The 15,018-nt window shown below is 44.5% G+C and overlaps 1 protein-coding gene across 3 annotated transcripts; it reads right to left on the bottom strand.

The window, feature by feature from the left end:
* Positions 1-950: 950 nt before the first annotated feature.
* rbm10 (RNA binding motif protein 10) lies at positions 951-14,401 on the bottom strand. 3 transcript variants are annotated; one of them, XM_085928379.1, is made up of 23 exons: positions 14,217-14,375; positions 13,959-14,025; positions 13,395-13,887; positions 13,155-13,325; positions 13,017-13,086; positions 6,767-6,840; positions 5,882-5,968; positions 5,742-5,802; positions 5,505-5,660; positions 5,206-5,366; positions 5,016-5,113; positions 4,777-4,864; positions 4,441-4,606; positions 4,265-4,344; positions 4,103-4,184; positions 3,921-4,012; positions 3,626-3,829; positions 3,332-3,472; positions 3,112-3,165; positions 2,813-3,007; positions 2,466-2,510; positions 2,317-2,372; positions 951-2,037 (listed from the first exon to the last, which is right to left on the bottom strand). In XM_085928379.1, the coding sequence occupies exons 2-23, from the start codon at positions 13,973-13,975 to the stop codon at positions 1,947-1,949; spliced, it is 2,682 nt and encodes an 893-aa protein (XP_085784505.1). In that variant the 5' UTR covers positions 13,976-14,025; positions 14,217-14,375; the 3' UTR covers positions 951-1,946. The 3 variants fall into 3 exon arrangements, with proteins under 3 accessions (XP_085784505.1, XP_085784512.1, XP_085784522.1); XM_085928386.1 differs by having other exon boundaries at positions 4,483-4,606; XM_085928396.1 differs by lacking the exons at positions 951-2,037; positions 2,317-2,372; positions 2,466-2,510 and having other exon boundaries at positions 2,900-3,043; positions 14,217-14,401.
* Between the last annotated feature and the right edge of the window lie 617 nt (positions 14,402-15,018).

Below are 15,018 nucleotides of genomic sequence, written 5' to 3'. Positions count from 1 at the left end.
CTAAATCTGAATGTAAACTGCAATGTGCTGATAAACCTTTAACCTTCTATAGGACCTGATTGGTTCAGTGCCTTTAAAGCACGATACTATTTGGCATGCCATATTCCTGAAGCAACCTCTCTTGGAAGAGCTACTGCCTTTAATAAGCACAATGTGGGGGAGTTCTTTGATAACCTCTCTAAAGTGATGGACAGGTAACTTAATCATCATCTGGTTTTGACATGCTGAGTACCCTATGTGTTCACACCACACCACAAAACTTGGTGGCACAGCCAGAAAGGAGCAGAAGTTCATATTTCCAAGACTCAATTAGATGTTCATGTGACTGTATAGGCCTTGTTATAGAAAAGTGGCCAAATGTTGCTAAAACTTTAAATAAAAGTTAAACAAGTAATTGGAATTAATTTTTCTTTCTTTTATATAGCATCACCATTTTTTAGATTAAAATGATCAGTTTTACTTCAATTATCAATGGCACAATTTTCTCTAATGGCACAACTTACCCCATACCTAGGGCAAATTGTGCCACAAAACCACTTTTTTTCTAAAGCTGTATTTCTCAAACAGTTTGTTTAAGACCCAAAGTAATTGTTCCCAGGAATGCACAACATCTTAAACTATATGTAGATCTCTTAGTTGGAGGCATTACTGTCATCCCCTTGCTTTAACGGCACTTATAGTAAAAACTGGCACTACTTACCCAATTCTCCCTACTGTTTCAATACCAGTTCACCCCAAAGAATCAACATTTTTGGTGGTGTGACTAAAAAGTCACATTTTGTGTAAATACTTTAGCTGTTGTTCTTAAAAACAAAAAAAACAAAAGAAAAACTCGCACTTTGTTTCAATTTCTGGATTTAGCCTTGAAGATAAGGCATAAACAACACAAAGATTTGTTGAGGTGGGTGTTCCATTAATAATGCAAGAAACTTGTAAGGATGGATTTAAAAATATTTTTTTTAGGTTCAGACTCCTTATAATAAACAACACGCACACACAAAACAAAGTAAATATACAGTCCTGTACAATATTTCGTCCGAACAATCACATAGAACAAAACACTAAAAACACAAACCAACGTTTTTGAGAAAAAACTGAATAACAGTTTGGATTCAGACGTGTACAATAACACTTCTTCCTCTCAGTGGTAAAAATAATGTACACGCAATTAGTATTGTGCAGCGTAATATTAGCAGTCATTCACTGAATGACAAAGCGTCAAGGATTAAAGGGTAAGTCAAGTCAAACATTTTCTTTCCAACACACTGTTTATGCACCCCCACAGCATTCTAATTAATATTTTGTTTGTGTAATATAATTAAGCAGAAAAATCCAGAGAGTTTTATGAGCCTTAGGGGGGGGCATTTTTTCACCGCTATCAACTGATAAGGATATCACAGAGCCTGAGGGCGAAGCTTGTGAACGTCACACAACTAAACCCAGTAAACAGGTGAGTCGTAACAGTCGTTACCTGAGCTCTTCGGCACTCTGAAGTCATTTTCAGTCGATAGCAAGTGGCAAACTTGCCAATTAGATCTATAAAATTTTGCATCTTAATTCATATTACATAAACATCACATTAATCAAACATTTATTTAGACTAGTGTAGGTGCATAGAACATGTTAATTGTAAAAAAAAAAATATATATATATACTGTCCCCTTTAAATTAAGCAAAGAAAAACCATAGTGCATAGAATGTTATTCGAAAATGTCATTGAATGCAAATGAGAGCAAGCTTGTTTGTCAAGCAAGCAGGACTTGGCATCATCAGGAAGAGAAAGAAAGAAAAATACTCTATGTGCAATGTGTATCCTGTCATTAACTGCTTTGGGAAGTAAGTAAATGGTGAAAACATCGTATGAACAGATGCTAGTACTAATGAAGTGCAAAGTGTCCACCCTTGACCCACCAGGGCCAAGTCACCGTTGCAGTGTTGCAGCTCACTCAGTCCACTTGCATATTGCGCAACAAAAGACCTTTTTTCACACCTCCTTGGAGCATTCTGGCACCGAGGCTAGAGCCTGTGATCCCATCCCTGAAAAAAGGAGCAGAGTCAAAAGATAAGCAAAAAGGTGACCGTATGATAGAACAGTCACACAAAATGTGTATGCCTGTAGTAATTCACTGAATATGAGGGTGAAACCAGCTAAATGGTAAACAGCATTACTCAATAATTGTGATTCTGACTGGAAAAAAAACCCCAATGCAAGTTATGGCCCTTTGTGTAATTTCTTGCATAAGAATATTCCTGTGGTATAACATGGCAAACATCCAAACGATGATTGAAAGAAAAATGTGTAAAGGGCCTGCTTACATGGCACTTAACTTCCTCTTTTTGGAAGCGGGAGTTTGGAGGCCATCAGTTTGTCTCTGTAATAATGATAATAATAATATGTCATATTTACTACAGTTTCAATACTGTTACTTTGTGAGAGATTCAGGTGGTGGTACTATTATGCTAACCTCTTTTCCTGCAGCTTCCTGCATTCTTCTTTTCTCGAGATTTTGCTAAAGGGAAACAGGATAAAAAAAAATGCAAGATTAAAAAAAAATGCAATGATACAATATGAAACATCTTTACCATTTTTAGGAGACCTAATTATATGCAATGGTGTCTGGAGTAATGAGTTATATTTGTATCATGACCACCCTTGCAACTCAAAACATTAAAGGACTTTATTTTTTGGCAAGTCAAAGCAAAATAAAACAATCGGCTGATATCTCTTGTATCTTGAAGACTCGTGACTCGAGTCACACATACGACATGTGCTTCAATTGGACTATCAAAGTTTTAGTAACAGTCTACAAACCTTATGAAGTTCTGAGAGTTGCTGGTGGCGAATCAGGGCCTCTTTGCTGGGAAATTGTCTCCTACACAGCAGACAGGCCAGTTTCACCCAGTCGGTCATCCTCCCGTCCTTCTCATCTTTGTCGCCATCTTCTTCGCCGCTGTCACTTTCCCCACTGTAGGCTGGAACAAGACCCGGGTGCTGTAGAGGGGGTGACTAGATTGGGGGTAGGGGGTGAAACTGGGTCACGCACTGAGAAGAAAAAAAAAACCTGCGACAAAAGTTGACATCGTAACAGACGAATAGAACACACAACGTACTTCAGTTTGTCTGAGCTGGTCCAGAAACATTTGATGCCGTTCTGAAAGCGCCCCCTGTGGCACAAAGGAAAACACTTAATGGGATAGATGGGGGGGGGGGGGGGGGGGGGGGGAAAAAGCTTCCAAATTATTTCTTATTTCTACTTCATGAGTTATACTGAGAAACAATCATTATTTTTCAAGCTTGGCTCAGTCCGAGTTATGTGTAAGGATGCAACACCTTTTTCTCTAGGACAGCATAACCTGCATCAGCGCTGGCTGATTCTCTGCGATCTGTGGAACCGGCCGCAGGGGGGGCAGCGCGCACGTTCTCCTTGTGTCGGTTGAGAGACTTGGCCCAACGCTCCATATCTTTGGCTATCTATTAAGGCAGGCCCAACAGGGGAATACATTTAGCTGTATGCAGTCAAGCTCGTCGTCCTCTTGACGCAAGTGATGAATCATGTGTGTTGTTACATTACTTATTCACAAGATAGTCAGTCATGCCATGAATTAATTTTGTGTGCGAATGTACCTGCTGAGCAGTTTTACTCTTGGGCTTATCTTTTTTTTCCTTGCTGCCAGGATTAGCAGGCACCGCGTCTTCAGAGGCTGCACAATCATCAGTGGGAGCTGCTTGTGGGGAACACTTCTTTGACTGTCCAGAAGCTGCAGGAATGTACATGCGCTTCTCGCCCTCCCAGTACATGAAGTGCTGCGTGTGATGGTTGTAATAATACTGCAAAAAGAGTCATGGATGATAATCAATGGGTCACAAGTAACTTACTAAATGTCCAACTCAGTTATATATCATGTCACATTGTCTTTACCTGGGAGTTTGGGTCATAATAGAGTCCCGTCAGTGGGTCGTAATAGTAGCCTGAGCATTCATCATATTGATATGTGGTTACATCTGGCACAGCTTGAGTTAAAAAACAAAACAAAAACAAAACAGAGTGGTAAACATACATACAAACATACAGACAAACGAAGTTGATTGGGTAGCACATACGATATTGTTGGAGCTCATGTGCAGTGCCCGGTGTTGCCGGCTGGCTGGAAGAAGCTGGCTGCGGTTTTCCGACTATCTCAACCTTTAGAGACAACACGTGTAATAGCGTGACGCAGCTCAAGCAATCCCATGTGATAATATTGGCAGAACGGTAACCAGTACTTGGATGGCGGAAGGCTGAGTTTGCGGATGTGGCACGACAGCTATCCCGGGCAGCAACGCTTCACCGGGATTCACTGCAGCTGCGAGATGTAGAGCAAGTACATTACACAATTGCGCAAATTCTTACCGTGGAGTAATATAACACGTGAGGAAATATCCTAGCATGAGATAGCAACCTGGGGTAACTGCTGCTGGATAAGCCCCCCTCAGTGGCGCACCTGCACTAGGCAAAGAAGCAACCATGGGGTCTGCCTGGACTTGAAAATGTTGGCTGTCAGGCAGAGCGTAATCATTCCCCTCTTGATTGTATGGTATTGTCGCTCCTGAACCATTTTGTGCAGCCTGAGGACAAAAAACACAAACACACGAGTACAAAATGAAATATTGACGCCGTCTAGATGTAGTACATTGGTATTTGTAAATAAATACAGTCAGCGTGAATAATCTTCCCCCTCATAAGAGTAAAGAAAAAAAGATTCTTGATGAGTTGCCCCGCCAACTAGTCCAGTTACCTGTGTGACAGCCCACTGTGCAGCAGCAATGGCGGTGCTGGCCACCGTTGCAGCACTCATTCGACTCACTTCTGTTGGAAATGTGTCACTGAAAAGGGGAAAAAAAAACACACGGCTTCACACTTCTGTGTCGACATCTATCCATCTATAGTAAAGACCAAACCTCGCATTTGCTTCCATTATTGTTTTGCAATTTGAATTCCATTGGTTACATTGCTCACGTGCGAACACGCTCTTACCGCTTGAAACCTTTGGCAAACTCCACCACAATCACCTTCCCATCGATAGAAAGAGGCTGCTTGAGAGCCTGCAAGATCTGGAGCAGTTGAGATGCCTCCTGATGACAAAGCCCAAAGGACAAGAGTGACGACAAAGCCCAAAGAACAAGAGTGCCATCCGCTTCCATGTGGACTATACGATGCTGCTTACTACAATTGTGGAGAGTTGCAGAAAAGCAAAGCCTCTGTTGAGATTTGTGTGCTTGTCCTTGATGAGGCGAACGTTGGAGGATGAAAGTATAGCAAATGAGGCCAAAGAAGATAAAATGGCTTCCACTGTTGTATGCGGTCCAAGGTTTCTGAGAATCAGCGCTTGTGATGAGAGGGGAAGGACAGTGTTAATTAAGAAAGAACACTGAAGTGACTACTAGAATCACATCATCTTTTTGTGTTGGACACAAAAATTGATTTGTGCCAACTTACAATTTTTTTCTGCGCCATTTAACTTACTGTCGTTGGCAAGGTCTGCCTGCTGTGCAACTTGAGCTGAATGGGCGGCAGAAACCGAATGAAAGGGTACTGGCAGGGGCAGCAAACCTTGGGCTCCCTCCTTTTGAAGACCAATAGTTGAATCTTTGTGCATCTGGGGTAACTTCAGCTCAGCTTCTGAAAAGGAAAAAGAACATGTCTTTAACTTTGAGTGACAAAATTCCATACGGGAGAAAACGCAGGTGGGCTTATTGTTACCTGATTTGGGCGCAGTGCATTTAAAGCACCTTTCCCTCCTTTTAAAGTTTTGCACTCCACACTGTTGACATTTTTACAAGCCTTATTGTTAAATGAAAGAGGGGAAAAAATCTGTTATACATCATGCCTCCAAACACAACCTTGTTGCAAAGCCAGTCCTCGTTGGCTCGTGGTTTTGGGTTGCTGTAGTGCATTGACACTCGATGTCCAAGAATCAGCAGCATGCCCTGAAAGAAGTAGAGAGAAGGAGGGGGGAGGGTGGACAGTGGATGACTATGAGCAAGAATGAGGCCACACACATCAGAGTGAGGCCTCATCTCAGAGAAACCAATGAGAGGGACCAGAGAAGGAGAAAGAGAGAGTGAGACAAAGAAACCTGACTGAAAGACAGAATAGAGAATGGCGACCTTCAGCTTTAAGAAAAATTGTTTGATGCTGTCATTCTGTGTGTTTTCTTCCACTATTCACCTCTGTTCAGTAACCACGCAAATCCAAATGGTTTTTTGTTTGTTTGTTTAAGACAGGGTTGTTCAGTTCAGAATAATGGCAGTTTGTAAAAAGCCTGTACAGCTCAAAATCTTTTCCATACACGTCGCATTTAAACACTAAACCGTGTAAATAGTGTTCAAATTTGGTTGTTTCCATGTATGGAAATAAACGTTAATGAGATGATTTTGAGCTTTCCACATTTTTTACTGACTGCTATTATTCTAAACACAAAGGCACAAACCGTTCTCATTGACTGAATTTCAAATCGAGGAGAGAAAGTAAGAGCAATGGATTTTTTTTATTTTTTTGCCAAATGAGTTTTGCAAGTTTATCCCGTCTGAACAGTCTCAGACATGCCCCCCCCCCCCCCCCCATGTATGACTCCAACGTAAGAATTACCTACCTGTCTCACAAAATGATTCTTTGTGAGCAAATGACATGCTTTTAATCTAAGGTGAAGCAGGCGTGATATGACAGTACATTTGTCTTGCCCATTGCGTGTGTGTGCGCGTGTCATGTGTGTATGGGAGAGTGACCTGGTTGGTCTCCATCCAGCGGGTGGCCTCCTGTATGAGATTAAACTCGACGAAGGCGAATCCTCGGCTCTGACCTGGACACCGCCCAGCGCCATGGTTACCGAATAACAACAACAACATAACGCAGTGAGGGGTTAGTGCCTTGTGTACAGAGGAGATAGAGACCCTGTAGCAGCACTAACAAAATGAACAACCGCTCTCCCTTGGAATGAAGAGGCTTGACGGTCAGTCGGAGACACTCTTATGAATCTCTGCAAGGTGAGGAGGACGCGATGTCCGGTAGCTCGGTGGGGTTCACAAAAACAAGGGAGAGTGAGGGAGGTCCCTACCCAAGCTTCAATTTATGTCTGACCCATGTGCAGTAGCAAGTGACACACATGAGTTTCAGAGTGCAGTGATGTGGTTGGATGTGTGTGTGTGTGTGTGTGTGTGTGGGGGGGGGGGGGGCAGGGGGCGGAACGGCACTGCGGCCGATACCAGAACAGAACATATGTATATATATATATATATATATACACACACATACATATACACACACACACACACACACACACACACACACACACACACACACACACACACACACACACACACACACACACACACACACACACACACACACACACACACACTTGGGCCGAATACAAGACAATGTTTTTTTTGGATTGAAATAAGAAGTGGGGGTCGTCTTATATTCGGGTTCTAGACATTATACCCATTTTCACTTGTGTGCAGCGGTTGCTGGTATCGACTGAGTATGTTGCTGTGATCGTGCGCGTCTTTGACACAAAGTGAGTATATACATTTCATTGTTACTACTATCCACTGTTGTGCCGTTTGTTCGATTGCGGTTTACTTCGTGTGCGCGCCGTTTGATTGACAGCTGCGGCGCACTCCTTTAAGTTTGCCTTGCATTGTACGAGTAGGTGTTACGCAGCGGCACGGCGATTAACGGTCGCCAGCAAATGTATTTTGTTTTCTCGATCGATGACTTATGTTTGGTGTGTTGCCTAGAGTATTTGATTGCACTTCAGTTTACATATTTAAATGGTCAGATATTAAGATGTGATAAGACAGTTTTTGCATGATTTGAATGAGGCAAAATATCATGCTTTTTCGCTCCAATATATTGTTATAATCATTTGTTTCAGATGTAATTATTCGTCTTATATTTGGGCCAATATGGCCAACACGCGCGCACACACACACACACGCGCGCGCGCACACACACGCGCACACACGCGCGCACACACACACACACACACACACACACACACACGCGCGCACACACACGCGCGCACACACACGCACACACCGAAGAAAACAAATATCAGCGTTGAATCAGGGAGGCCATTGAGCTCTGCAACCGGTGCCCGAGGACCATCAACAGGGACGAGGGAGCTTTCATGCTCTCTACCACCTGGAGCAGCAGTTTGGAGGGGTGAACGGGCAGCAGAGGGCGGGACTCACCTGTCAAATCTGACAGGTGAGCCACGCCTTTATCCATCAGTTGATAAAGACGCGTCACAACCACACCGGTGACACTCTGATGAAGGCGGAAGTGATAGCCGAAACATGTCACGTAATGAAACCTAAATAATTTATTTGTGATAAAAGAACCAGTAAAATAATTGACCTCCATTTTGTTTCTATGCGACGCCCCCATATATAAAAAAAATTCTCAACGGATTTACACGATTCACGAAAATGATACTTAAGACAGAAAAAAACACGGATATCCGCGGATCCGTGTTAAATTCTCATTCCTGTTAGAAGACTAGAATATTGCCATTAATTCCATGCAAGTTAAAAAATAATAATATATCCGGATGTATATTTAAAAATATAATAATTATTTGAGTGAAATTTTGGGCGTCAAAACTACTTGGCGGTATCGACACATGGTATCGATACTGGTGACTGCTCTAGGATTGAGTTCCCGTACTGGTATTGGTCTTAAAAAAAAAACCCAACTGATTTATTACCAAAAGCTATAACAAACAAATTTAAAATGCTATTTATTTCCCTCACTTTCAACACAGCTTTAAAAGTGACTACCGTAATTTTCGGACGATAGGTCGGTCCGGAGTATAAGTCGCACCAGCCATAAAATGCACAATAAAGTAAAAAAAAAACAAAAAAACATATATAAATCGCACCAGGAGTATAAATCGCACTTTTGGGGCAAATTTATTTGTCAAAATCCAACACCAAAAACAGACATGAACCAGCAACAACAGGCTAAACGATACGGTATGCTAACGGGACATATACACAAACGAGGAGCTGAGAACGGGCCTGACGTAACATTCAGAGTTATTCAAGTAAGTATTACATAAATAACAAGTTTATCAAACCATCTGTGTCACTTCAATCCATTAAATCCATCGATCGTGCTTTATATAAACAATGCCGCGTATGCGCCACATATGCTCACGTCGGACCCGTTGTAAGTTGCATTTCTAATTATTCCACAGACCCATATAACGATATATAAAGTATATTTCAAATAACTATCATATAACAACAATATTATCAAACCATCTGTGTTACTCCACTCTAAATCATTAAATCCATCGATCAAATTCGTCGTTCTTTATCAAAGTCAAAGTCCGTTATGTCGACAACGCGCTGCAGAGATCTAGTATATAACTATATTGTAGCGTTAACAAAGTTCCAGGAAAGACGTGGGTTTGGTAAACGGCTCTTTATTTATCAAAACAAGAGTTCAACGAACCAACAACTACTGAACTTCCAGCCACGGAGGTGGAAGAGAGCTCCATAAATAGGACCGGGCGTGTGCGTAAAAGCCATGTCCGAGCCCCATCCACCGTCCCCGGACAGCCACCCGGCTGAGCGCCGGCCCCTGACTTCCATCCACGGAGCTGAAAGAGAGCTCCCGTCGAGAAGGACCGGGCGTGCGTAAAAGCCATAATAGTTTTTCAAACCTTCTGTGTCACTCCAAATCATTAAATCCTTCAAACCCTTCGTCCTCCGTGTCACTTACAAACAAAGCCGCTAATGATGCCGGTAGTACGTGGGGCCCTTCGTCATCTTCGTCATCCCGTGATCGAATCCTTTGCCCTTTATGTAAACAACCGCCGCGCGGCACGGGTGACGTCACTTGCAGTTCAAATGACAGTAATCCCTTGCTACATTGCGGTTCGTTTATCGCGGTTTCACTATATCGCGGATTTTTGAATTTTGAAAATTTGTGAAAAAAAAAATCACATAACCCGCTCCTGAATAAGATGCCGCCCCACCCACCCAAACTAAAACCACGACTTATAGTCCGAAAATTACGGTAAATTGATTTTTACTAAGGGGCTTCATGCTGCCATTGCATTTACCAACTGTCTCGTCACATCCAACCAAAGAAATTACAAAACAAGTCACAGTGGAACATTGAAACAGTTTGATTCCGCGCTCATACTAAATCAACTCAACTCTCAGTAAGCACTCTCCCATAACTCCCCTCATGACTTCAATACGGCATCACTGTTCAACGCTTACAAAGGAAATTATTGCTAAAGTTTGCCAGGGGCTTTACAAGACTTGGCCTGCTGCGTGATGACGAGCAAATTTGCCTTGTGCAACAAGGGCAGAAACAGAATAAACACTGAATACAAGAGGGCTTTGTAATCAATGACTTACGGGCGGCTACAGGGTTACTCGCCCTGTTTGGCATTGTTTCGACGGCAGTACTCAAAAACGCAACTCTGACAGCAAACGCGGAGAAACTGCTTAACAGCTCAATTTTGTCAAGTGATCCAGGAGGTTTGTGAGCATTATTCATACACTCACTCAAATGCATCGTGCTTTACTGTCCCTATAGAATTGGATTAGATTGGAAAGGTTTCTTATTTAGGTGTCTGGTGACTGTAGTGTATGCTTAAAAAAAAAAAAAAAAAAAAAAAAAATCAGCTTCATGATGTGCATGTATTTTTAAGGCATTGAAAACAAGGAATACGAGGAGGATTTCTTAGTTTGGTGCTTAATGTTATGATTAAAAAAAAACTATGTTTAGAAAGTATTCAAAATATTAAGTATTCTGAATAATAGGATGAAACGGCTGGTAAAATGATATTGCGGTGCCGAGTGGGAGAATTACACTGGTCAACATCAAATTTCAGAAAATGTCAGAGTTGACTTTGTCTGTCCCTTAACGTATTTTCAATGCTGATCTTTTAGTAACCCGACTTTTCTAGCACAAAAGGTTTTTGAGATATAATATTTGGTTTTAAGTTTGACAATATGCAATACAGATTTTAGGATGGGTTGTATTAAAAAAAAAAACATCCACGTTACTGAAGGGTCATCCTTCACCTTCATCTTCTTCTGCTGCTTATCCGGGGTCGGGTCGCGGGGGCAGCAGCTTTAGGAGGGACTCCCAGACCTCCCTCTCCCCAGCCACTTCCTCCAGCTCATCCCGGGGGATCCCAAGGCGTTCCCAGGCCAGCCGAGAGACGTAGTCTCTCCAGCGCGTCCTGGGTCGTCCCCAGGGTCTCCTACCGGTGGGACATGCCCGGAACACCTCCCCGGGGAGGCGTCCAGGAGGCATCCTGATGAGATGCCCGAGCCACCTCATCTGGCTCCTCTCAACGTGGAGAAGCAGCGGCTCTACTCCGAGTCTCTCCCGGATGACCGAGCTTCTCACCCTATCTCTAAGGGAGAGCCCGGACACACTGCGGAGGAAACTCATTTCAGCCGCTTGTATCCTGGACTTCGTTCTTTTGGTCACGACCCATAGCTCGTGACCATAGGTGAGGGTAGGAGCGTAGATCGACCGGTAAATCGAGAGCTTTGCCATTTGGCTCAGCTCTCTCTTCACCACGACGGACCGGTACAGAGTCCGCATTACTGCCAACGCTGCACCGATCCGCCTGTCGATCTCGCGCTCCATCCTGCCCTCACTCGTGAACGAGACCCCAAGATACTTGAACTCCTCCACTTGGGGCAGGATCTCATCCCCGGTCCGGAGAGGACATTCCACCCTTTTCCGACCGAGGACCATGGACTCGGATTTGGAGGTGCTGACCCTCATCCCGACCGCTTCACACTCGGCTGCGAACCGCTCCAGTGAGAGCTGGAGATCACGGACTGAAGAAGCCAACAGCACCACGTCATCTGCAAAAAGCAGTGACGCGATGCTGAGGTCCCCAAACCGGACTCCCTCAACGCCTCGGCTGCGCCTAGAAATTCTGTCCATAAAAATTATGAACAGAATCGGTGACAAAGGGCAGCCTTGGCGGAGTCCAACCCTCACTGGGAACGAATCCGACTTACTGCCGGAAATGCGGACCAAACTCTGGCATCGGTGATACAGGGACCAAACCGCCCTTATCAGTTGGCTCGGCACCCCGTACTCCCAAAGCACCCTCCAGAGAACCTCCCGAGGGACACGGTCGAACGCCTTCTCCAAATCCACAAAGCACATGTGGACTGGTTGGGCGAACTCCCATGCACCCTCGAGGATCCTGCCGAGGGTGTAGAGCTGGTCCACTGTTCCACAGCCAGGACGAAAGCCACACTGCTCCTCCTGAATCCGAGGTTCGACCACCCGACGGATCCTCCTCTCCAGCACCCCTGAATAGACCTTACCAGGGAGGCTGAGGAGTGTGATTCCCCTGTAATTGGAACACACCCTCCGGTCCCCCTTCTTAAAGAGGGGAACCACCACCCCAGTCTGCCAATCCAGAGGCACCGTCCCCTATGTCCACGCAATGCTGTAGAGGCGTGTCAGCCAAGACAGCCCCACAACATCCAGAGCCTTTAAGAACTCCGGGCGGATCTCATCCACTCCCGGGGCCTTGCCACCAAGGAGTTTTTTAACTACCTCAGTGACTTTGACCTCCGAGATTGGAGAGTCCGCCTCAGAGTCCCCAGGCCCTGCTTCCACAAAGGAAGGCGTGTTGGTGGAATTGAGGTCTTCGAAGTATTCCCCCCACGGACTCACGACATCCCGAGTCGAGGTCAGCAGCACACCATCTCCACTGTAAACAGTGTTGACCGTGCACGTTGACCCTTCATTAATAAATATGAGCAAATAGCACATATTATATTATTGCAACTATTATTATAAAAATCCTATGTGCTAAAAAAAAAATCAGGGCAGATTTGGAATCAGAGCATTAAACTCATCTGGAAACGTTTAATTGCATCAGGCATACTAAGATTTGTTGACCAGTATTACTTAAAAAAAAAATAATAATAATTTTTTAAAAAAAATGGAAAGGAGACGTTTTCTCACCTGAAGATTTGTTCCTCATGAGGCGAACCTCTTTTGGCTGGATCCCCTGCTCTTGAAGTGTTCCCCAGATCTGTCGACACATTTATAACATCAAGGAGGGAAAACCTTAAGCAAGCCCAGCAAGCAACATACACGTACTTCATTGGCAGTGGCATTGGGTGGCAGCATGCGAAGCATGACAATGTTGCTTGGCCTCTGATTGTAGTCCAGATCAGCACGGTAATCCTGCTCCCTTTGCTCCATGTCCTCATGAGACAGCTCGGTCTCACAACTACTTTGGCCGTGCTCCTCTGGCTCGGCGGCAAACATCTGAATTATTCAGGACAAATGAGCAACTGAGAGTGGACTGTTGAAAAATCCAGCTGTGTTCAGGCTTACCCGTCTCATTCCCGATCCTTGAGAGAATCTGCCCTCCTCCCGGTGCTCCATCTGATCAGGACAGGCACCGCCTCTGCGACCCCAGTTTCCTTCTCCACTGCCTAAATGTAGGGTTGAGTTCTCAGCAAAATTTTTACCATGTCTCATCAATCCCCTTGCCTCCGACCCAGTCCGTAGCCGTTCAAAATCTCTCTTGGATTTCTTGTCATCAAATCCATCAATTGAGGACTGCGGACAGAGAGGCCACAGGACCCCTTTGATCTCCTGACCACGATCCCCTTTTTGATTAAATCCATGGACATCTTGGAGGTGACCGGGCAAGAGTTCAGCGGCACACAGAGATGTTTCGTTGTGGGCATTTTGGCCGTCCTCATTACGGACATCATATTCTGCTTCTTGCGCCTTGTCATCAAAACCACGGTAGTCCACGTCCTGAAAGTTGTAGTCGTCATGGCTGCTACCGTATCGCCCCATGCGATCACCTCGCCCACCCCTGAACACAGATGAAGGACTTGACAGGGCCATTCATTCACTCGCAAAGACGTAGCCAAGAGGACAACTCACCTCCGCTCAGTATCCATACTGTATCCACTGACGCTAACCTTTCTCTTTGTTCACCAGCATGAATAACCTGAAGGCACAACATTTGACTGGTTTTGAATGGGAGGCAAGCAAGGTGTTATACCAATATTCATCAATGACATACGGGCATCTTTTAGCCTACATGCTAACTACTATCTGGAACGCTAGCAAGTTGTCCTCAGTCTGTGTCAGTCGTCACGCACATGGTAACAGACAGAAGCAAATTGTGCGTAGACTTACCAACTTTCAATGAACGCGCCGATCACCAAACTAACACATCAGCACACCAAGTAAATTGAATGTTTTTATTCGAGCGAAGACTAGAAAATGGCCACAGAGGGGCAACATTTTAGTAGGACAGAGCAATGTCCCATTCTGACCGGTGATTGGACAGTAGCGAATCTAAGATGAACGGTAATTGGACATAAAGAAATCGACTATGACCTGCCAGCTAATCACCAACACAGAAGTACTATGTGCGTATTTTCTAAATGTCTTGATAACATGTTTGGTGATATGTCCATCAATCCATTTTCTGAACCGCTTTATCCCCACGAGGGTCGCGCGCGTGCTGGTGCCTGTCCCAGCCGTCATCGGGCAGCAGGCGGGGGACACCCTGAACTGGTTGCCAGCCAATCGCAGGGCACACAGAGACGAACAACCATCCGCACTTGCACTCACACCTAGGGGCAATTTGGAGTGCTCAATCGGTCTACCAAGCATGTTTTTGGGATGTGGGAGGAAACTGAAACAACCGGAGAAAACCCACGCGGACACGGGGAGAACATGCAAACTCCACACAGGGAGGGCCGGAGGTGGATTCGAACCCGCACCCTCCTAACTGTGAGGCGGACGTGCTACCCAGTGCGTCACCAAGCCGCCTGTTTGATGATATGCGTCTGCCAAAATTATCTAAAGGTCCCGAATTATATTGTAGTTTTCACTGTCTTTTTTTAAAGACCTCTGTTGTAATCATACGGTTTGGCGGGTGGTGGTTCTAAAGTAAATAAGACACTGCTCATGTAGCACGTGAAATTCGTAC

This window comes from Syngnathus leptorhynchus, chromosome 1, assembly GCF_054491065.1.
Source record: "Syngnathus leptorhynchus isolate UIUO chromosome 1, UIUO_Slep, whole genome shotgun sequence".
Classification (NCBI taxonomy): Eukaryota; Metazoa; Chordata; class Actinopteri; order Syngnathiformes; family Syngnathidae; genus Syngnathus; species Syngnathus leptorhynchus.
The sequence above is the reverse complement of the archived record's forward strand: the minus strand, read 5'-3'. Positions and strand labels throughout refer to the sequence as shown.

What these genes read in the sequence shown, in the direction of transcription:
- rbm10 (XM_085928379.1), bottom strand. An exon ending in ACCAGCTCAGACAAACTGAA is followed by an intron (nt 3,008 to 3,111) that starts GTACGTTGTGTG and finishes CCCCCAATCTAG; the next exon opens with TCACCCCCTCTACAGCACCC. An exon ending in AGGAAGCTGCAGGAAAAGAG is followed by an intron (nt 2,373 to 2,465) that starts GTTAGCATAATA and finishes TCATTATTACAG; the next exon opens with AGACAAACTGATGGCCTCCA.